The 22025-nt window shown below is 39.8% G+C and overlaps 1 protein-coding gene across 10 annotated transcripts in view; it reads left to right on the plus strand.

Annotated features, from left to right (window-relative positions):
* The window catches only part of OSBPL6 (oxysterol binding protein like 6), a 203783-nt gene that overhangs the window by 111377 nt on the left and 70381 nt on the right, over positions 1–22025 (plus strand). For all 10 annotated transcript variants that reach the window (XM_032356047.1, XM_032356048.1, XM_032356052.1 and 7 more), the window contains exon 3: positions 3884–4142. In XM_032356047.1, coding sequence (XP_032211938.1) covers positions 4041–4142 — 102 coding nt within the window. In that variant the 5' untranslated portion in view covers positions 3884–4040. The remainder of the gene's footprint in view (positions 1–3883; positions 4143–22025) is intronic.

The raw sequence follows: 22025 nt of genomic DNA on the forward strand, positions 1-22025 counted from the left end.
AATGAACAAAGAGGGTCATTTTTATAATAATCAAAAGCAAACAGAGTTATTAGGAACTCTTCTGTGATAAATCTCATCATTTCACAATACATAGAATACAACCTAAATGTCCCAGTTGAAGCATGGTCAAATGGATCATGGTATAGCTGTGTAATGGTCTTCTATGTAGTGATTCAGAGCCATGATACTGACGGTCCTTTGTTCACAAAGAAGGCTGTTACCAGTATATTGGTTGGTTGAAGAGTGTCTTACACATAGAGTGGACATTCCTTTCCCACTTTGGTTAAAGTAGAATCCAATGTTAACTGGGATTATTTTTAGGTGATGAAACTAGAGTCAGTTTCAATATTATCATATGAGCTTTTCATCTTTTCCTATGGTGAATATAGTAGATTATTTACCCTAAGTATTTGTTCCTTTATATTGGATGCATTTTACTTTCATGCATCATCAAACTCAGTTTGGCCTGCTTTGGCCAATGAGATGTGAGTGAAAGTGACATGTGTCACCTACAAGCAAACTCTTTAAGAACTATCTCATGGTGCCACCATGGCTGTTTTCCCTTGTCACATGGGAGTTACTCTTAAAACCTGGAATGAAGAGGATATAGAATGTGGGTGCAGCTGACCTCTAAAGGACATGTAAATGAGACATGTAAATAAAGCTTTCTTGAAAGCCCTTGAGATTTGGGGGTTATATATTACCGTGTCACAACTTAGCCCAGCCTACGTAGTTGGGTTCCAGGTGTTTCATCTCAGTTCAATTTCAGATGAACACATGCAATTTATGGTGCCTGTGAATAGCAACTTCTAGAAGTCTTCCCTGCCACGTCAGGCTTTAGTGAGGTCTCTGGGTCATGAATCTGAATTTTATGTCACTCAGTGTAAATGCAACTGTTAGAGTACTTTTTAAAGCGATTGTAGTGATCCCACTGATATGAATGGGGAAGGAGACAAGAAAATTAGATGTTCAGCTCTTGTATTGCTGTTACTTTCAGCAACAATGTTTTTCTCATTAAGTTTAGGAATTATGTTGGTATAGACTTTAAAATCTATGGTCTTTCAAAAAATAAAATCAAATCCTTGGCTTAGGATTTTGTTTGGGTGATTTATGAACATGTGCTTTGATAGAGGAGAGGCAGGTGCGGGGGGGGGGGGAGCAGGCTCCCTGCTGAGCAGAGAGCCCTATGTGGGGCTTGATCCCAGGACCCTGGGATCATGACCTGAGCTGAAGACAGAGGCTTTAACCCACTGAGCCCCCCAGGCATCCCGAAATACTTATTTTTAATGTCACACTAATTCTTATACTCTAAAAGTAAAGAGTAGGTATAACTTACTCACTTGGTCAAACACTTGATTGATAATCGGTTTGGGGTAATCTTTAGAGATCATCTCATTGAATGTTAGGCACTTGAAATCCTCATTGTTTAAAAAATTCAGAAATTAATAGACACAACAATAATGCCAAAAATGATTCTTGGAATGAATTAAGTCCTTTTAATTGCCTTTTCTTCATTCTTAATATTATTCAAGATTTTCATAATTGTCATTCAACCAAAATGTTGCCCTGTCATCATAGACAGGCGACCTGAAAATGTCCTTTTAAATTAAAACAAGAACCAAGGTGTTAGCATTGGTGTTAATGGAGAAAGTGCAGTTGGGAGTTGGCTGTGGTTCAGAAAAAAAAGTTCAAAAGAGGAAATGTTGGCTCTTGATGTTGAGTGGATTGAATTTACTTCCAAATGGATAACAGTCTAATAGGTTTGATTGTTTCAGCCTCATCCCTTGGGGGCACTTGAACACGTCGTAGAACCTCCATGCTCTTAGCTCAAGTGTCCGCATCTTGTACAATGTCTTGGACCAGAAAGTACTTCAAATCAAGGACCTGAGCAGTGTTCTTGCTTTCTTTTTGCTGGTACCAGAGCTTGGCTTGAGAAATCTTACTCACACTCATTAGACTCCCTTCACATAATAGACTCCCTTCACATAATATTAGACTCCCTTCACATAATAAAGGAATTAGATGATCATCTGTCAAATGTCGGCTTCTTACTGTCTTCTGGCAACACTCAGTTTAACCTGATTTCCAGCCGATGCAAGAGCACCGCAGCTCTTTATCTTTCTATTAATGCAAAGACCAGTTTTGTTTCAAGAGAAAACTTTCTAGTTTTGGAGTTAAGTGGTGGTTGCCAATGAAGTTGAAATCTTAAGAAAGGATTACAAGTTTTATTCACTAGACAGTCCAGTTTTCCCAATTTATAATATAATTTAATATAATAATATACTATTATTATATCAATGTTATTCATTAATATATTAACATATATTTATGTCATATATTACAGTCAACAAATAATATAGTAATATAGTAATGTTATATGATATATTAATATATTGATAATATATTTTATTTATATTAATATATTGATAATGAGTTAATACTATAATTTTATGATATAATAATTTATTGGACTATTCTTTTGAATATTCTCTGTAGCCAGGTGACCATTAAAATCCTGATTAACACATTCAGGGTTAATTAATTGATAACCATGAACATAATGTTGCAGATTTAGAAAATGCAACTATTTCAGACCTGTATCAAATTTTGATTTTTTGATTGACTCTCTCTTCCTCTGGACTGAAGTTCAGGTCTCACTTTTCTTTAGCCTTAGGATTGCTTTCCTATCATTGCCGGGAACTTTTTCTTCCAAACTGTGCTGTTGTACTTACCCAAGTGTCCTGTACTTCCTTCAAGGAATATTATCATTAAGATGGGGGCTAGAATTTAGTCTTGCTGTCTTCTTGGAAAAGCAGACTGCTTTAGTAGTCAGTCTGTGGGTCACAGATTGTTGGGTAAGCTTCTCATCCTACACTGTCATGCTTACCTTTAAAAAAACCCCTTTGTTAGTGATCTGTGTTGCCAGTTGAACAATGCTTCTCTCAGACACAAGTTTTTGGTCCTAGCACTTACAGTTCAGGCTTTCCTTACGTGTATCCAAGTGAAAAATGAAGTGGCTCTTGGCTGTGGCTAAATGAAGCAATTCTAAGCGTTACCCCAGTTTCAGAACGTGCCCATCCGTCAGTAGATTCTTTTGTTTTTGTTTTCTTTTGTTTTTTAAAGATTTTATTTATTTATTTGACAGAGAGAGAGATCACAAGTAGGCACAGAGGCAGGCAGAGAGAGAGGGGGAGGCAGGCTCCCTGCTGAGCAGAGAGCCCAGTGCAGGGCTCCATCCCAGGACTTTGAGATCATGACCAGAGCCAAAGGCAGAGGCTTAAACCACTGAGCCACCCAGGTACCCCCGTCGGTAGATTCTTGAGAGCCTGTTGGTCATTGCCTTGAAAACCATATGTAGGTATGCCATGGTCTTGAGATGCAAATAACTGTGGATAAGTGTATTCTTGATCTTTCCTAAGTGCTTGATCACACAGTACAGAAAATGCATGAACCCTTTTGCCCTTTGTATTTGTTTTGTGTTGGATTTAACCATCATATATAGGACTTGACTGTACTCAACTGAAGACAGACATGGGCTGAGCTCTTATTATAAGCCACTGGGCAGGGAATTGAACTTCCAGGGGAGGAAACTGATCCACTTTGGCATGAGGGTCCAGAACATAACATTGTAATCTATTTTAAAACAGAGAGAATGTGAGGGAAGAATCTGACTTAGCATATGGTTTCTTTCCATTTTCCTTGTTGACATTTATTTCATATTAACACTTTTAGCCTCTGCCTTAAAATCTAGCAGAAGAAATAATACTTCCTAGTATATTAGAGTTCGTCCTTTCCCTAACATTTTGGTACTTTTTCCTACATATAATGGTTTTTTATTTGTATTTTAATTATATGAGGTTTTATTTGTTTGTTTTGCTTTTAGGTATTTTGGACACCTTCAATATTTGCCTTCTCTTTTCTGATCAAGCCTGATTCATGAAATGGAACTAAAGCTGAAAAATCATCTACTTCTTTGTCTGCAAATTTGAGACACACTTGGGATGGTCTTAAGTGCATACAACTAGACTCTAACTGCAGCTATGAGTTCAGACGAGAAGGGCATATCCCCTGCTCATAAAACCTCCACTCCGACCCATAGAAGTGCCTCTTCTTCAACATCCTCCCATAGGGACAGTCGGCAGGTAAGAGAACAGTACCAAGTGCATTTTGTTATTTTCTGCAAATACAATACCGTTAGGATATGATGGGCTCACTAATTAATTCTGAAATGTTGTTGTGAAGAGTGTTATTCCACAGGAAAACTCTCCTGGTGATGCCTATGAAGACCCTGCTCTTGTTTTTCTGTTGTTTAGGATCCTTTTTTAGAGTGTATACCACCAGGAGGGGTGGCTGGGGAAGCCCTGCTTTCCTCTTCACTGTGCACCCGAAGAGTGAGAGCACCTTCAGAAACTTGAACTCTCTGCTCTCTCTCTTTGTTCATGGAAGGGGAGGAGGCGTGTGAGCCTGCACAAGGTCTTCTTTCTACAGGTCTCTCACTGGCCTGTCCACCACGAACTTCTGTTGGGTGTTTCTCGAAATGTGGTGACAGATTCAGGCCTTAGGAAACAAGTAAAATCATAGTATCAGAGAATTAAGGGGGGGGGGCTCTGCTAATGCATAGAGTCAGTAGAGAAAATCAATTATTGTTAATAAAATAATTACTGTTCTTGTTAATAAATAATTGTTTAATCCTATGGAACCAATTCTGTCCCTTATTTTTGTGTACAGAGTTACCTCGTTACTATCTCAGGAGCTGTTGTACCTGCCAGGGCTGTGTGGGGGGAGTTAGTCCTATGAATTGTCTTCACGGTCAAAACAGGTTGTTGTTTGAGTATTGCTGTTGGCCATTATGACAAAATCTCCTGATGGGATTTTTTTGTGGTGTAACTGGAAATTTACAGTAAGCAGGTTTAGTGAACTATTTATAAAAATGTTTCTTTTGAGGGACATTTGCTTAGTAAATCATTCTTGCAGTGCTTTTCCTCCCTGTTTTATGTGTTGAAGGTATATTGCCTAGTTTCCAGAACTATGAACTTCAGTTATTTCATAGTTCATACTGTAGATGTGGGTCTTGAGACAGCCAATCCTGATGTGACTTCATTCTTCTAGATGGTGGGAAGGCACTGCTGGGGTATTCCCTTAGGGGGGCCTCAGTCTGCAGACCCTCCCTGCACTCCTCCCATTTCTAGCAAGAGATTGCTGGGTTATCTGTAAGAATCAGAGAATCCTTACCTGTATATTTTTCCCAGGTTCTAAGGTTCTAGATATCTCTGCTACCAGTATTTTGGACACTGGTGTCCTTTGTTCTAGAGTTCAAACAGGACATCTTCCCTTCACTAGAAGCAGTCATACCATTAAATTTATGACTACACACAGTTAAAATGCTGAAAGTACCATGAATGAAAACACATTTATGGTAAATAGCAGCTATGCTAAGAGGCTTTCTAAGTCTGCGATTTCAGATTATCCTTTCCCTGCCTCCCTGTCCTTTCTTGTTACGGCTTCTCCCTTTCTCCTTTGCCCTGGGCATTGCAACTGAAAGACACTTTAAGCAGCCTGGCCATCCCAGCTGCTGAGGCAAGGATGGAATTGACCCGGATCACCCCAGAGAATTGTGGCAAATGGAAAAGATGGATGATGGCTGTGGAAACATCTGTCGTGCATTGTGGGGCGGCCTGTTGCACCTGAGCTCCCGCGCTCCTGTGCAAAACAACGGGGAGAAACCGAGACCCCAGTCCACAGAGGGAGTCTGAAGGTAGAAGACATGACTCCTGGCTGCCTTGTGAATGAAAAGTCTTGTGATGAGAATAAAATAGCATGTCTGTAAACCGAGACAATGTTCGAAAGGTCATTATTCGTTAAGGAGGGTTTACTTTAGTTTCTGTTTATCTCGGTGGGTTCAAACTCTCCTCTGCTTCCTTCTTGCCTCCTGTTGGTGTTGGTTCATCTCTCTCAGGGGAGTGAATAGAGAACAATTAGAGTTCTGTTCCTCCCTCCCTGTCTCCATCACTTGCTAACATCCAGTATTCACTTGTGGAAATTGGAATTTTTGAGTGATCCTGTGGTATCCTATGATGCAGTGGTTTTTATTTGTACTATTATTGTGTGTGACTGTTTTCCTAGTGGAGGGATGGGAAGAAAGTGTGATAAGTTAGTCTTCCTCAAATGTTCCTGTTCTGATTTGATAGACATTGATGCAAATCAAGTCCATCCTATTCCTCATAAAGGGATCATATAAGTAAATGATCTGCACACAGCGGAGAATACATTGATACCTTAATGCACACTGTTTACCTGTCCTTACCAAGGTCTAGTTCTAGATCACTAATTAATCGATTGGGCATTTCTACATAGATGTATCACTACATCTAAAATTAATACATATAGGTCCGTTTGCTCTCAGGATAATCATCCTCTCACGGACCCAGGGTCCAAGCCATCCTTTCTCCTTTGACCCTCCCACATTCAGTAGGCTGACAGATTTTATTTCCTCTTCATAATGTGACCACTTCTTTCTATTTCCACTGTCTACCTGCTAGCCCAGACTCCATCATCTCAGTACCTTCTGTGGTTCTCTGGCCTTACTGTCTCCCTTACTGCCTTGTGAAATCAAATTTCCTTACTATGGCAGATTCATTCTCACAACCCTTCAAAGACTCTTGTTTGCCAACACAGTTAAGGCCATATTTCCTTCCTTGGTGTCCCATGATCTCCATGATCTGATCAAACCTCAGCATCTCCTTTTCCTCCCACGCCATACAGTCTTGTTTATTCATCGTTCCTCAGAGTGCCCCATCCCTGTCTCTGGGCTTCAAGGATTGGCTCATGGGAACTTTCATTGACCACTCAACCCCACGTTGCCCTCTCCCTTCTCTGAACTTTCACAGAACTTTCATGTACTGATCTTTTTATGTACTGATCTCAACTGCTTTTTTTTTTTTTAAAGACTTTATTTATTTGAGAGAGAAAGAGAGAGCATGAGGAAGCGGAGGGTCAGAGGGAGAAGCAGACTCCCCGCTGAGCAGGGAGCCCAATGTGGGACTCAATCCTGGGACTCCAGGGTTATGACCTGAGCTGAAGGCAGTGGCTTAATCAACTGAGCCACCCAGGCACCCTCCTCATCAGTTTTATGAGCAAACGGACAACATGCTCTAATTCTTTAGAGACAAGCATTGCACTTCAAATATTTTAATATATCCTAGAGGATATTTTTAAAGACCTGCAATGGCATCAGTCTTGTCTTCTTATTACAAACTTGCCATTCCAGATTTATTTGTCTTCTCTCTTCTTCATTCCTCATAGATTACGTAAAACAAAGAACATCTGCCAAGCGCATAGTAGTAATCAGCCCATTCTTCCTGTGGCCAAAATCTGTAGCACAATAGGTGAAGGAGGAAGAGGAGCTGGGAATTGAAGTGATTCAGTGCCCCTGTGATTTCACAAAGTGTTTCTTCATCAGCACAAGAGGGTCAGGACTCCACTTAGTACTTAACAAGTTGGAAGGCTTCAGTAATTGCTCCATTTACATTTCATTTCAGACTGATAGTCAATGTTAGAATATCTAACAAAATTAGCTCTGTGTGTGTGTGTGTGCGCGCGTGCGTATGAGAGAGAGAGAGAAAGAGACACAGAAACAGATCAACTATAATTCTTAAGCTGCAAGAAATAGATGCCCTAAATTTTTCAAAAAGGAAATAGAGGGGTTGATTATGACATCTAGAACTTATACATAAATCAGTACTTCCAAGCATATCTGCCAAAGAAAGCCTTCCCCTTAAGATGCTGTATGAAAAGAGAGTTTTATTGTCAAGTAAGAGGAATGCTAAACACAATCTATTTTTGCAATATACATTAATAAATTAAGGACACTGATAAATCCTGTTGTTAGAACTTTAACTGAGCACTTCTAGAATCTAGTAGATTTCGGAACTTTTTTTATTCTTCTAAGATTTGGTGGTTAAACATCCACATTCTTCTTTCTGTTAAGAAATTGAAAGATCTGGGTGGCTCATTGGGTTAAGCTTCTGCCTTTGGCTCAAGTCATGACCCCAGGATCCCGGGTTTGAATCCCACATCAGGCTTCCTGTTCAGCTTCTACCTCTGCCTGCTGCTCCCCACTGCTTGTGCTCTCATTTCCCCTCTCTTGCTCTGTCAAATAAATAAAATCTTAAAGAAAAAGAAAGAAAGAAAGAAACTGGAAGATCTAGGAACACTGGAGCCCAGATTCTGAATTGGCAACAACCAGACAGGACTTAGAAGCACCTTCCCCTTTAGATGGGGCATGTACCCTCTGATTGGTCATAGTCCCTGCCTTTCCTTATTGTGCTTCAATGCTTATGTTTCCTCCTCGGCCCCAGAAAGCATTTGAATTGCCAGCCCTGATCCTGGATATCAAGTCAGCCACAGTAATATTGAGGTTACCAAGAGTGATCTCCAGTTGGACGTTAAGAGGGCATCGCAAAGTTAGCATGGCCAAAACTGAGCTCTTCATTTTCCTCTCAAATTTACTGCTTCCCAGTCCTCCTTATCTCAATAAGCAGCAAGTCTCTCCTTTCTTTTGGTCCAGACAGAAACTTTGCCAGAAATCATCCTCAACACATCTTTTTCTTACACCTGCTTCCAAACCCTCAATGAATCCTATTGGTTCTACCTTTAGATGTACCTGGGCTCTGACCTCTGCTTACCACCTCCTCCCCGTCCACCCTGGTCTGATCTGAGCTACTGTCACATCTCATCCAGACGATGACCATGGTCTTTTACCTGGTTTCCCTGCCTGTATGTCCCTCACCCGACATACAGGCCATTTTCACAGAGTGGTCAGAGGGATCCCTTCAAAACCTGTGTCAGAACAAGCCACTTCTCTGCTGCAAACCTTCTAGTGGTCCCATCTGTCTCTGAATAATCCTTGAACTGATGACCATTGCCTATAGCCTCATTCATCATCTGGTTCTGCCTACCTCTCTGATCCCATTTCCGGCCTTGTTCTCCTTTACTTCTCTCCAGCATTTTCCTCTATTGTGTTCCCACCTCAGGGCCTTTGCATTTTGGACCCCCATAATCTAACTTGCTTTTCCTCCAGGCATCCCCAGGTTTGTTCTTATATTTGACTCAGTCTCCAAATGCATCCTTTTTGGATAGCCTTCTCTGTTCTGCCCTGCCTACCCTCATCATGCATTGCCTGCTCACCTCCGCTGTCTTCAGAGCATTAACCACCACTGGATAGGTTACGTATCTGTCTGTTCCTGTCTATGTCCCCTTCCTCTATGGCCTGTCACTGACCTGTAAGCTCCCTGCAAACAGGGATTTTATTTCCTTCAGTAATGTCCGCCTAGCACCTCACACAGTACTTCACATATGGTACAGCTCGAATATGTTTGAAGGAATAAATAAATGAGGAGTCAGTATGGAGAGAAAGATTGGGAACCAGGTTCCAGAGGTCTTGATAGCTGTGAAGGAATAATCATGGTGGCGAGATGACAGAGAGAAAATAGTATCGTGGGGAGCTCTGTGTCTCCCAAGACGAGTGGATTTTGAGAATGGAAGAGGGAGTATACAAAGGTGGTGAGGGGAGCTGAGAGCACAGATCTTTCTGCTTGCTGCTGACGGCACTTATATGGTGAAACAAGGGACTTGAGGCTAATGAAGGAAACGGTATCAGACAAAAGCAGAGTTGGGAGCATTCTGCATAAAAGTTAAAAATATTGGTGGGGGTGGGAGGTAACTTATTTTATTTTATTTTATTTATTTGGTATAGTTGACACATAATGTTACATTAGTTTCAGGTTTACAACATAATGATTCAACAACTTTGCACATTATATGCTGTGTTCACCACAAGTGTAGCTACCATCTGTCCTCATACATTGCTATTAAAACATCGCTGACTATATACCCTATGCGGTGCCTTTTCTCCCTGTGATATACTCATTCCATAACTGGAAGCCTGTAGCTCCCACTCCCCTTCACCCATTTTACCCAACCTCCCATCCCCCTCCCCTCTAGCAGCCATCAGTTTGTTCTCTGCATTTGTAGGTCTTGATTCTGTTTTTTGTTTGTTTATTCATTTGGGATTTGGGTCTTTTTTTTTTTTTAAGATCCTACTTAGGAGTAAAATCATATGGTATTTGTCTTTCTCAATCTGATTTATTTCACTTAGCACAGTACCCTCTAGGTTCATCCATGTTGTCTCAAATGGCACAATCTTACCCCTTTCTTTTGGCTGAGTAATAGTCATTGTGTGCATATGTATATATATCTCTTATATAGAGACATATCTGTATATACAGACACATACCACATCTTCCTTATCCATTCATCTATCGAATGGATATACTTCGGAAATGGAAAAAACTTGGGTTGTTTCCGTATCTTGGCTATTGTAAATAATAGAGTAAACATAGAGGTGTATATATCTTTTCAAATTAGTGTATTCAACAACTTTATTTTTATTTATTTATTTTTTTATATTTAGCTAGCCAACATATCATTAGTGGGGTTTTTTTCAAGATTTTTTTTTTTTTTGTTTTTACTTATTTGACAGAGAGAGATCACAAGTAGGCAGAGAGGCAGGCAAAGAGAGTTGGGGGGGGGGGGAAGCAGGCTCCCCGCTGAGCCAAGAGCCTGATTCGGGGCTTGATCCAAGGACCCTGAGATCATGACCTGAGCTGAAGGCAGAGGCTTAACCTTCTGAGCCACCCAGGCATCCCCATATCATTAGTTTTTGATGCAGTGCTCATTGACTCATTAGATGCGTATAACACCCATTTCTCATCACCACACATGCCCTCCTTAATACCCTTCACTCAACTACCCCAATAACTTTATTTTAAAACAGGAGTTACTATTTCCCACTCATAGTGCTTATTCTATGGTGACATTATATGATAGGCTAAATTTATGACCAGCTGACTGGATTTTGTTTGTTTGTCTTGATAATTACTCTGACATTTACATATTTTAGAGAATTTTTTACAATATGCAAGACTGAGACCACCTGTAGAGACAGTCTCAGTGGTTCAGGGGATTAGGACCAAGGATCTGCATTTTAAAAAAGTGAGGCCACTGTTTGGAGCCATTGTTTATTTTTATTCGTATCATTATCAGGTCATTTCAGAAAACCAGATGCTATTGCTCTAAGAATTTAGGATTTGCAGTGCATAATTACCAGATGATAGCATCTATTAGTATGAGTATTAGACACAATTAGAATTGTTATAGCTCTACCAGGTTAGACATTGCAAATGTTTCAATGAGTTGATCTTTTTAGCTTAATGAAAAATCAAAGAAAAAAGTATTAACCATTCCTTATAATGATTTAAAGTTCACTGAAGCTCAGAGATCATAAAATAAATAATTTTTAAGGAAAAAAATTATATTATGAATAAGTCATAAGAGGCTTATAGTTAATTTTCTGGCCAGTTTTTTTTTTTTTAAGATTTTATATATATTTTTTGAGAGAGAGAGACAGAGACAGAAAGAGTGAGCAGAAACAGGTGGGCTGGACAGAGGGAGAGGAAGAGGCAGACTCCCTGGGGAGCAGGGAGCCCACTAGCAGACCCATCCTGGGACTCCAAGACCATGACCTGAGCAAAAGGCAGACACTTAAGTGACTGAACCACCCAGGAGTCCCTTGCCAGTTTTTATAAATATTTCTTTAGTATTGTAGTCAATCTTCAACAACAAATAGATTTCAATTACATGGATATCTAAAAACATTTCGTATACATTATCAACATTCCAAAACCAACCATGGCCTATTCAGTTAATGACAAGTGAAAGCTGTCCCCAGCAGTGATTGTGTGGGACTCCTGGAACCATGGACTGGCGATATAACCTCCCAGATCTGGGGTCAGCGGTATCCGACATACAGCTGACATTAGAAGAGAAGAAAGTGCCTAAAACCCTAGATAGTAAAAAATGCCCCTCATCACTGTCTCTGCTTTATGTGTGGGGTTTTCATACAACATTTTTTCTTGGACAGACAGGCTGATAAAAATATCCCCCAGCATATACATGAACTGAATTGGACTATTTCTCTTCCAGTTGAAACTCTGAAGCATCTTCTTGAAATAGCTTTGTTAAATGAAATAACCAAATCACTGCTTTGAAATATAGTGCCTATCTTCTGACTATGAAAACTAGTTCCATCTTTGAGCTGAGAAAAATAAAATATTACCACAAACAAAAATGTTCTAGTTTTTAGAAAAAAAAAAATGCAGGCATTCCCGACTTGATACCAAACCTCCAATTTAAACTTGAGCTGCTTCCAATTTAACTTTTTGGGGATTCCATTCATCCCATGGAACCCTACTTTTAGAACTTAGGGCCAGTCGGTGTCAGTTGGGGAAGAAAAAAAAAAGAATTGCTTGCAAAACCATGCTATGACCAACTTCTTTGGTTTAGATGCATTGTATAAATTGGGAGTTCTGGAAATCTAAGTATTAGGCATAGTTCCTGAATAAACAGAACGATACCAGCACCAGCGAATATTTCACGAGTTTTCACTGTGGACAGTTGGAATGATCTTCACAGTTTTCAGAGACCTAAACTGTGGCATAAAGTGCTGGAATGTCTTCCCCACAACTAGTGAGCCCTAAGCCAGGATTTGCTTGTTGGAAACCAAATTCTAGAGCCCCTGTTCTTGGCCACACCACTATTTGCTTCATTTTGAGTCTTGACAAGCTGAATGTCCAGGAGAAGGGCCTTCTGTACACTTGTAAGCAAACTTGGTAAGGTAGCATTTGTCTGTTATTTCTTAGTTATGTTTTGTGCCTCATTTTTTCCCTTCAGTGATAACACTAATTTATTTACATCCTCACTGGCCAGAGAAACAATAGACCCAGTAGAACACAGGCCAATATGTTAATGGGTTTTATCATGAAATACTGTTATTAAAGGCAAATCATGTTCTTTGTGCTTTCCTGAATTTTCTGTGTTTGCACTTAGACCTGTTGCCTTGGTAATGAGAAGTTTTGACCATTTGTTTGTTCATTGAAAACTGTGATCAGCCTTTTCAATGAAATGAGATGAGCAGCCCCATAGTTGTCCTGCTGTCCCCACCGTTTGGAGATCTCTTTCCCTGCTGCTTGGTGTTTACAGTGTGTACTCAGTCCATGTCAAATGTGCTGAAATTGAGACCACTGGAAAGAAATTTGCCACCTGGCACTCAGATGCTCATTATCCATGAGTAATTCAGAACTTGACACTGTTGTAGAAAGAATCTGGCTGCTGTTTGCCCTGTTATGTTTACAGAATCCTCTGGTTCTCCATGCCTGCTTTATTGGTTCCTCGCTGAAGAAGTTATCTCTTATTACCTGAGCCGGCTGGTTGGGATAGCATTTTTATAGCAGCAAATTTGCCTGTCAGACCCAAGATAAACGCACCCCGTTCAGTTCTTCGGCATTACACCAAATGGAAAGAGCCACAGTATAATCAGTGAGTGAACCCCAGAGGGTCTCATTCATAGGTCATTGAGGGGGCCCAGGAATCTGTCATTCACAGAAGCTTCCCCAAGAGACTGTTACTCACCCAGGGTTGGAAAGCATCGCTCTTTCAGAATACATTTATAGGTGTTTCTCAAGAACTATAAAAACATCATCTCAGAGGACCATCAATTCTACAAAACTAATTTATTTGATTTTCAATTTTGACAAATAGAAAATGTTACCATCCCTTTGCCCAGTAGCCACTGAAAGTGACTAGGCTGTAAGTAAAAATACTGTCACAGGGGAAAAGCAAAGCCCCATGCATGTTGCATAAAGTACCAGACTTCCTGACCTCAAATCCTGATTAAGAGCTGATTCTGTAATAATGATAGTAGCCAGTGTTCGTGAGGTTTCAGGGAAATGGACATTCTCATGCACTACTGCCAGCCAAGCACAATAACTGATTCTGCTTTTCTGGAGGGAAATTTTGCAATCCATATCTAAAGTCTTTTGCAAATTCATCCCATAGGATACAGTAACTCAACTTCTAAGAAATGTATTCCAAGGAAGAAACAAAGATAGATACATAAAAAGATTTCTGTGCAAAGATATTTATGAAAGTATTTTTAATGTTCCACAGAGAGTTATTTAAATAACCTGTCTCGTAGTCATGCAATGAAATATGGTACTGCTGCAAAAAATGTTTATGGAGAATGTTTCATGCTCTAAGAAAATTTTACGTTGTTAATTAAAGGAAACTGGTTATTAAGTTGGAAATATAGTATAATTCCAATTTTATTTTTAAGAATTAAGTGTAGGGGCACCTGGGTGGCTTAGTCTGTTAATCGTCTGCCTTGGCTTGGGTCATGGTCTCAGGGTCCTGGGATCAAGCCCTACCTCGGGCTTTCTGCTCCCTCTACCCCACTCCACCCCTGCTCCTGTTCTCTCTCTCTCATTCTCTCTCTTAAAAAAAAAAAATTTAGTGTATATAGGGGCACCTGGGTGGCACAGTTGGTCAAACATCCAACTCTTTCCCTTGTGCTCTCGCCCTCTAATAAATAAATTATTTTTTAAACAGAATTGATGAGTTTAAAAAATTTTAAAAAATTTAAAAAGAATTGAGTGTATATACACTTAAAAAAAAGCTGAAAGCAAATATAGCAAGATATTGAAAGAGTTTGTTGCTAGTGTGGTAGTTTTAATTTCTTCTTTCTTTTCTGACCCATTCCCTCCCACCCCCCCGCTCCCACATTTCTGCAACGAATGTTTCTTGCTTCTATAGCAAAAAAATATATGTCCTATCTTTGGACTTGTATTTTATGAGTTAATGTGTGTTCGTATGTAGCTTTAAAATTGTATTTTGTATATAGTAAATATAAATGTTGGCCATTTTAATAATGAAATTGTAAGCCTTAACTCCATAAGGAAAAAATTTTAAATTAGGTGAATATATAGGATATGCCATGTGGGAAACTTGCAGCAAGGTTTTAAAACCATCTTTGAGGTACTGAGGCAGGAGCTGGGGCCACCATTTCTCCTTTTAATTCCCTGTATTTATCTCGTGGCAATTTAATTTGTTTGTTCTTTTCATTCAGCAAATATTTATGGATGCATACAGGCAAATCATAGATATATCTGCTCTGAGTTCACATAGGTGATCAAAACAAATTAACTCCACCATCAGCACACACACATAAATGTTAAATAGATACAGATGGAATTTTTTTTTTCTTGCTTTTATTGTTAGTAAAATCATGGGAGTGATTGTCATCCTGAAAACGTTTGTCTCTTCTGGGTCATTTGAATAGCCTTGTAGAAAATTATAAATAATCTTGACTTTGGTGCTCTGTTCGAGTCACACATAACTGCTGTCCTGCCTTTTAAATGAACTCTGCGTGTTCTGGAGCCTTCACTCTTGAGGTGACCTAGGATTTGTCACTTAGGATTTGTCCCTTTTATTTGCCGTTTGTTTATAACTGCTGCAGTGAAGTGTGACCCGAGTTGCTGGGGTTTTCAGTGATTTTGTTAGAGTGTTTATAAGAGAGTACAGGAAAGGAGCAAACCCACCAGTAAGTTCTCGTTCTAATGTTCCTTGAAGGCAACCATGGGAACTAAAAAGCTGTTTATTCACATGCTTTTTACCACTTCATAGTCAAGTTTGCTGAACTACTCTTAGCTGTCAATGGACCACTTGATGAAAAAAAAAATCCTGATGATATTTTTTGTGATGCAGGATTTCCAACTGTAGGCCTGTCCCATGTGGGGCCATGGCTATTGGTTCCCAGTAAGGTTCCTATTTCTACGCAGAAGGAGTCAAGACTGTGAGGACCGTTACGTTTCCCTTCAGGGTTTCCCAGGGGTGCTATGTGGAATTTTCCAAATCACTGTTTCTAAGATTTTCTACTTTCATTCATTTCCGTGGCACTTAGATGGAGATTTATGATTAATGCAATTCTGCCATCTTTCAGTGAGAGTAAGACAATTATTACTATAAAGAAAGTCGTAGAATTACTGTTTATTCAGGCATGGCCTTCTGGCTTTGGTGATTTTAATATTTTGTGCTATTGCAATAATAATAATGTTAATAATAATAATAACATTTCCTTGCGGGTTACTGAGAAGTCAGCAGGCATGTCCACGTGCCTCTGCTGCTGGGCTGTTCAGGAAGGTGCAGGGTCTGCCTTTCCGCCCAGAGCTCTCGCTCTCTTGCTAGTAGGCATCTCGGGCATCTGTCTGCATGCACGTTGTCAGTTTCCTCCATGAGCTCCGATGCTCTGGTCACGAGGTGCTCCTGCCTCCCATTACTAGGCTGACTAGGTAACATGACGGTCATGCCAGGTATGGACTCTTCACTTCAGATATCCTACCCCCGCCAGGGTGTTTGGACACCTCTTTCTGTGGCTGTAAAAATACGAAGGATTCCTACAGATTTACTCTTAGGGCATTTGTCACAGAGATGACAACTACTATTATTTATTAAATGCCCATGGTATGCCAGGCCCTGGGCAGCCCTATTGCTTACACTGGGCGCCAGCTCTGTGAGTTGCAGTGTCCTCTAAGGCAAACATCACCGTCCCCGTTTTACGGCTCAAGGACACTGAGGCTGAGGGAGGGTCATGATTTGTCCAAGTCACCTGGTAAATAGCAGCACGAGGGTTGGAACACTCATCTGTGTGATTGCAAATTTATGTTCTTTTCTCGGCATCAGACACTGCATCCCTGAAGGCAAATCTCACTGGCTTGCTCTTGGTCTCTGAGTTGGAAATGAACCTTAAGGTCGCACCATACTTAAGAGGACTGTAATCTTTTTGTTTTGTTTTGTTTTACTCATTCCTGCCTCTGCTTCCACAAAAGGTTGTGATCGAGGATGGCCTTTGATGTGTTCAGTTAGTCTCGAGGGAATACACTGCTTGAAATCACTGCCGTGTGGCCATTTAACATTGGCTTTCGTTTCAGTAGAAGGCAGTGCTTAAAAGCCTGGTTGCAGAGTAAAACCCCAACTCACATTCCAAATCCAACACTTACGGGCTCTGTGTCATTAATTTAACCCCTCTGCGCCTCTCTTGGCTCAGTCAGCCGTAAAATAAATGGCATAGTCATTACTCAGAGGCTTTTTGTGAAAAGGGAATGAAATAATCCTTGTAAAGCCTGGAGACAGGGCTGCGGGGAAACCAGACATCCCCCCCGCCACCCCCAGCACCGTCATCACCGGCGCTCTCGCAGGAAGGTTAGAAGCACCACTGAAACAGTGTGGCTGCATTAAAATTAGATGTAACTAGAAGAGACACAAGCCTCACAGCCAAAAGCCGGAAGAAGAAACGACTTCAGAAGTTTATAAACTGTTTTAGGTGTTTTTTCTTTGAAAATATTTTATGCAATTCACAAATATCAAGATAGCTTAGGTATGATCATCAGATGAATGCTTGGAGGTCACGTTCAGAGGTCCAGGGGCCAGTTCTCCTTATGGGTGTCCCAGATTTGTAAGAAAAGTGAGCCTTTGCAGAAGTTTGTAGCCACAGCCTGAAATAGTTGCAGCAGCTCCTGTAGGTCTTTGAAATGCAATGAGAATAAAGACAGACCTCACAGACTAGGAGAGCCTTGCGGTGGGTGTTGCAGGCTCCCACTTTGAGACTCAAGTTTCCCTCCATGGGAGTTGCACCAAATGAACTCTTAGCAAATTAAAGAACTGCAGTGACATGTGTGTCCCAGAGTCTTGACTTTATGCTAAATAGGCGTCCATTCTCTCTGAGCAGGGGGAATAATGGGAAACTGAGTCCCGTCTCTATGTGTTCTGAGTTCCTTAAAAAACTGACCTGTGACGCAGCTATGTCCATCACTGTCACACATGTACTACTCTAATGCGGCAGACCAATGATTGATGGGAGAGACTATGCCTGCGTGGGGACCAGTGGGATATGGGAAGTCTTTGAACTTTCCTCCCAATTTTGCTGTGAACTTAAAACTGCTCTTAAAAAAAAAGGTCTTGGGGGAAAAAAAAAAACAAAAAACAAAAACCACTGACTTGAAAAGTTGTAATTTTAGTATTTGAAAGGAAATTTGATTTTAAAAGAATAATTAACAGGTTTATGTAATCCTTTATTGAACCTGCTTATATATGTAAAACACCTTAAAGATATTTCGCATGTGTTTCCATGTCACCATGAAAGAATATGAAAATAGGCAGATTGTGAAGAGAAGTACACCAAAGTATAGCACCGAGCATGATCTTAAAGGAAACCTTATGGAATGGGTTCCTTTTTGTTACTGTAGACGTCACCACGTTAGATTTGACCCAGCCATTAGCTTTCAGTCTGCTCAGCAGGAGCTCTATGGTTAATCCCCTGGATGTTTCACTTTGAAAAGTTAAGTTCTTTAAAATGTTTTCAAAAGTCTATCCTATAAGAGCTGTGATTTAAAAAAAAAAAAAAAAAAAAAAAAATTCCGGTATGAAACTAGAAAGCAGTTTTATGCCTAATCACATGTCGATGATTGCCAAGAGACTGGTCTCTGCAAATTAATCAGAGCTCACCGAAAACCTCCCGGAATTTTTGACTGGCCACAGTGTCCAGGGTCTGTGCTAAGGGTGGGTTGGCAGTAGAGGAGGTGGGTTACCAAGGTGGAGAAGAGCCGGTCTCTACCTTCACAGAGCACCCAATCTAACTAGAGTCCAAGACTGAGTATGGTGAAGTTTGAAAACTGTCTTCTTTTTTATTTGCCAGTATTGAAACTATAGCATTCAAGTATTTAGATATTTCATTACAAGTAATGAATGGGTGACTCAGTCAATTAAGCATCTGACTCCTGATTGTGGCTCAGGTCATGATCTCGAGGTTGTGAGATCAAGCCGCCCTGCATTGGGCTCTAAGCTGGGCTGGGCATGGAGCCTGCTTAATATTCTGTCTCTGTCCCTGCCCCCCAACCTTAAATAAGAACAAAAACAAACAAAACAATCAAAACAAATAATGAATGGCTATTTGTATGGTTAAATAAGCTCAAGGAAATGCTCTTTTGGCTTTAAACACCCTGAGGGTGAAGGCAATTCTTAAGGTAGTGGATTGTTTTTTTTAGGATTGGGTAATAAATAATTGGATAGACAGCGATAGGTTCCAATATACAAATACAAATCTGTGCAAGTTTGCTTAAGAGCTTTTGGCTGCTTCATTGTCATTACAAAGGTTAAACGAAGTAGCTTATTTTTTGAAGCTAGTCACGTTTATAATAATGTATCACCTGGTAGTTTTATCAATTATGCTTTAATTTTTTAGTAAAATAGGTACATACAGTTGTGATAATAAAACATTTATTTACAATTTCTTAGTAAACATTTTTTATGATTATCTGTGACTTGGCAAATCAACATTTGGGGCTTGTATTTTTCACTCAGCTTGAATTTGTGTTATATTGTACTATGTTGGAAATAAATGAACCTCCTTTCTTCCATAATATAAGCTGTTTTGTAAAACCAGTTGGGAAAAAAAAAAAAAAACAACCTAACATGTTATTTGTCACAGATAATGCAGTAGGCGTTTTGAAGCTTCTTCCTGGTTTGGTCACCAACCCTTTTGATTCCTAGCAACATTAAATATTCCCAGGTTATCTATAGGGACAAAACTCATTTTTATCACACTTGACATATCCTTAATTGATCTTCTATGTGTGTGGCTTGGTTTGGAAATTAGAGGATTTAGTTTCCTTCCTCTGGCTAAATTCCTGAATTAATACTTTATTTCCTGCCTTATAGGTGCTAAAGGTCAAGTTTCTTTCCACGTTTTGTTTTTCCTACCATGTTCATTTGTTGAAGGGTGGGGCCAGGGAGGCGATGTATATGTGTTCTAGTGCCCACTGACCTGCCATGATGAGGGTAGAGGGGGCCCTTGAAGAGAAGCTTGAGCCAAATACATTTCACTGGACAATTTAGATTTAGCAAAATCAGTCACCAAGTGGGACAAGAGTGAAGATGCAGGTTTGCAAAAATTGGTTCAGCCTTATTTGGTCTTTGGTTCGTGGGCTACCTTTTGAGAATCATTGCTCCAGAAACATGGAGGTGGAATGATGAGTGGGAAGCTTGACCTTTCCTTTTCTATTTTTCTGTGTTTCCATCTGAATCTTTTATAATGAGCATATATTAGTTTTGTCGTTTTAAAACATAAGAAAGAAAATGAAAGTTGGGAGGAGGACAATGATCTCCCGGAAGACCGTAATTACGTTTCCGCTTCAACAGCAACAAAATCCTCGTTTTAGTTTCTAATTATAGGATCTCAGAATACATCTAAATTTTAAATGTAGTTGATATGTTTCGAATAGGCTCCTATTCAAAATACCAACACGAGCAAACAAATAATGCAAGTTCCGGGTCCTTTGTTCCCTTTTTGTCTGTTAAAGATCTGGGCACACACCACCAGGTTTTCCCTCCATAAGATGTCTTTGCTTTTTTTTTTTTTAAGGTAAAATGAAAACAGTCAGTAGAGTCTGACATATTTATTTGATAAAATATCATAGATCTAAATGGCACAATATAATTCACAATATAATTCATTATATATATATAATTTATAATAAATAAATTCACATTTATTTAATATCATTGTCATGTATTTCACTTAATGTTTACGTTAAACTTGTAAGGTAGCTCATACTATTCTCTCTTTTTCCAGAAGACAAGGATATAGATGCAGAGAGAAATTAAGTAATAGCCCCAAACAAGTACTTAGTATGTGTTCAGAACCCAAGTTCAGTTCTAGTTTCATCCGACTGTAAGCCAGTGGTTTTTCTCATTTTGCTCATTTCTCATCCCTTTCTCATTCAGCAGAGCTGATGATTCCCCCATCAATAGCAGTGCTCCTCACTGGGATGAGAATGTGGGAGATTATCCCTGGGGGCTCATCAGAATCTATGTGTGGGATGATATGTGTAGTTTGGAAGAGATGCCAGAGATAGAATTCTACTTCCCTACCAGCTGCCCCGATCGACATTCTTTGCACTACCCCACACTACACCATGATGGTTTGATTTTAGTCTATTGACTTTAGAATAGGACCTCTTTCAGTTTTGTATTTAATAACTCTGTAAATAGGGATCCCCCCCCCCAAATACACATAAATTTACCAGACAATTCATTTCATGGAATTTTTCTGGGCTAGCATATTTTCTTCTCCCAGAAACAAATCATGCATTATGTGGGGTAAGGAACTATTTTTTTTTCTTACTTTTCCCCCCATTCTTTTAAATCTAAAGTCAATTAATTAGCATTTAGTGTATTATTAGTTTCAGATTTAGAGATCAGTGATTCATCAGTCTTATATAACACCCAGTTCCCACTACATCACGTGCCCTCCTTAATGCCCATCACCCAGTTACTCCATCCCTTCACCCCCCTCCCCTCCAGCAACCCTTAGTTTGTTTCCTATGATTAAGGGTCTCTTATGGTTTGTGTCCCTCTCTGATTTTGTCTTGTTTTATTTTTTCCTCCCTGCCCTATGCTCCTTTGTTTTGTTTCTTAAATTCCACATGGGAGTGAAATCATATGGTAATTGTCTTTCTCTGATTGATTGACTTAGTTTGCTTAGCATAATGCCCTCTAGTTCCATCCATGTTGTTACAAATAGCAAGATTTTTTTTTTTTTTTTTTTTTGACAGACAGAGATCACAAGTAGAGAGAGAGAGAGGCGGGCAGAGGGAGAGGGGGAAGCACGCTCCCTGTTAAGCAGAGCCTGATGTGGGAGGGTGCCTGGGTGGCTCAGTGGGTTAAAGCCTCTGCCTTCGGCTTGCGTCATGATTCCAGGGTCCTGAGATCGAGCCCTTCATCAGGCTCTCTGCTCTGCGGAAAGCCTGCTTCTCCCTCTCCCACTACCCCTGCTTGTGTTCCCTCTTTCTGTATGTCTCTCTCTGTCAGATAAATAAAATCTTAAATATATATATATTTGGGTAGGATTTTAAAAATCTATGATCAGACCCTTTATTTTCAAGGTAAGAGAAATAAAAGCATAAAACTTACCAAGAAATTAGAAAAAAAATGGCTCAGGTCAAAGCGTAATTTCCTTCTAATAGTTTTCCAGTCAAGAGAAGAAAAGAGAGGCCTCAATGAGTAACTAACTGTAATAC

The sequence above is a fragment of the Mustela erminea genome, chromosome 8 (genome assembly GCF_009829155.1).
Source record: "Mustela erminea isolate mMusErm1 chromosome 8, mMusErm1.Pri, whole genome shotgun sequence".
In the NCBI taxonomy this organism is placed as follows: Eukaryota; Metazoa; Chordata; class Mammalia; order Carnivora; family Mustelidae; genus Mustela; species Mustela erminea.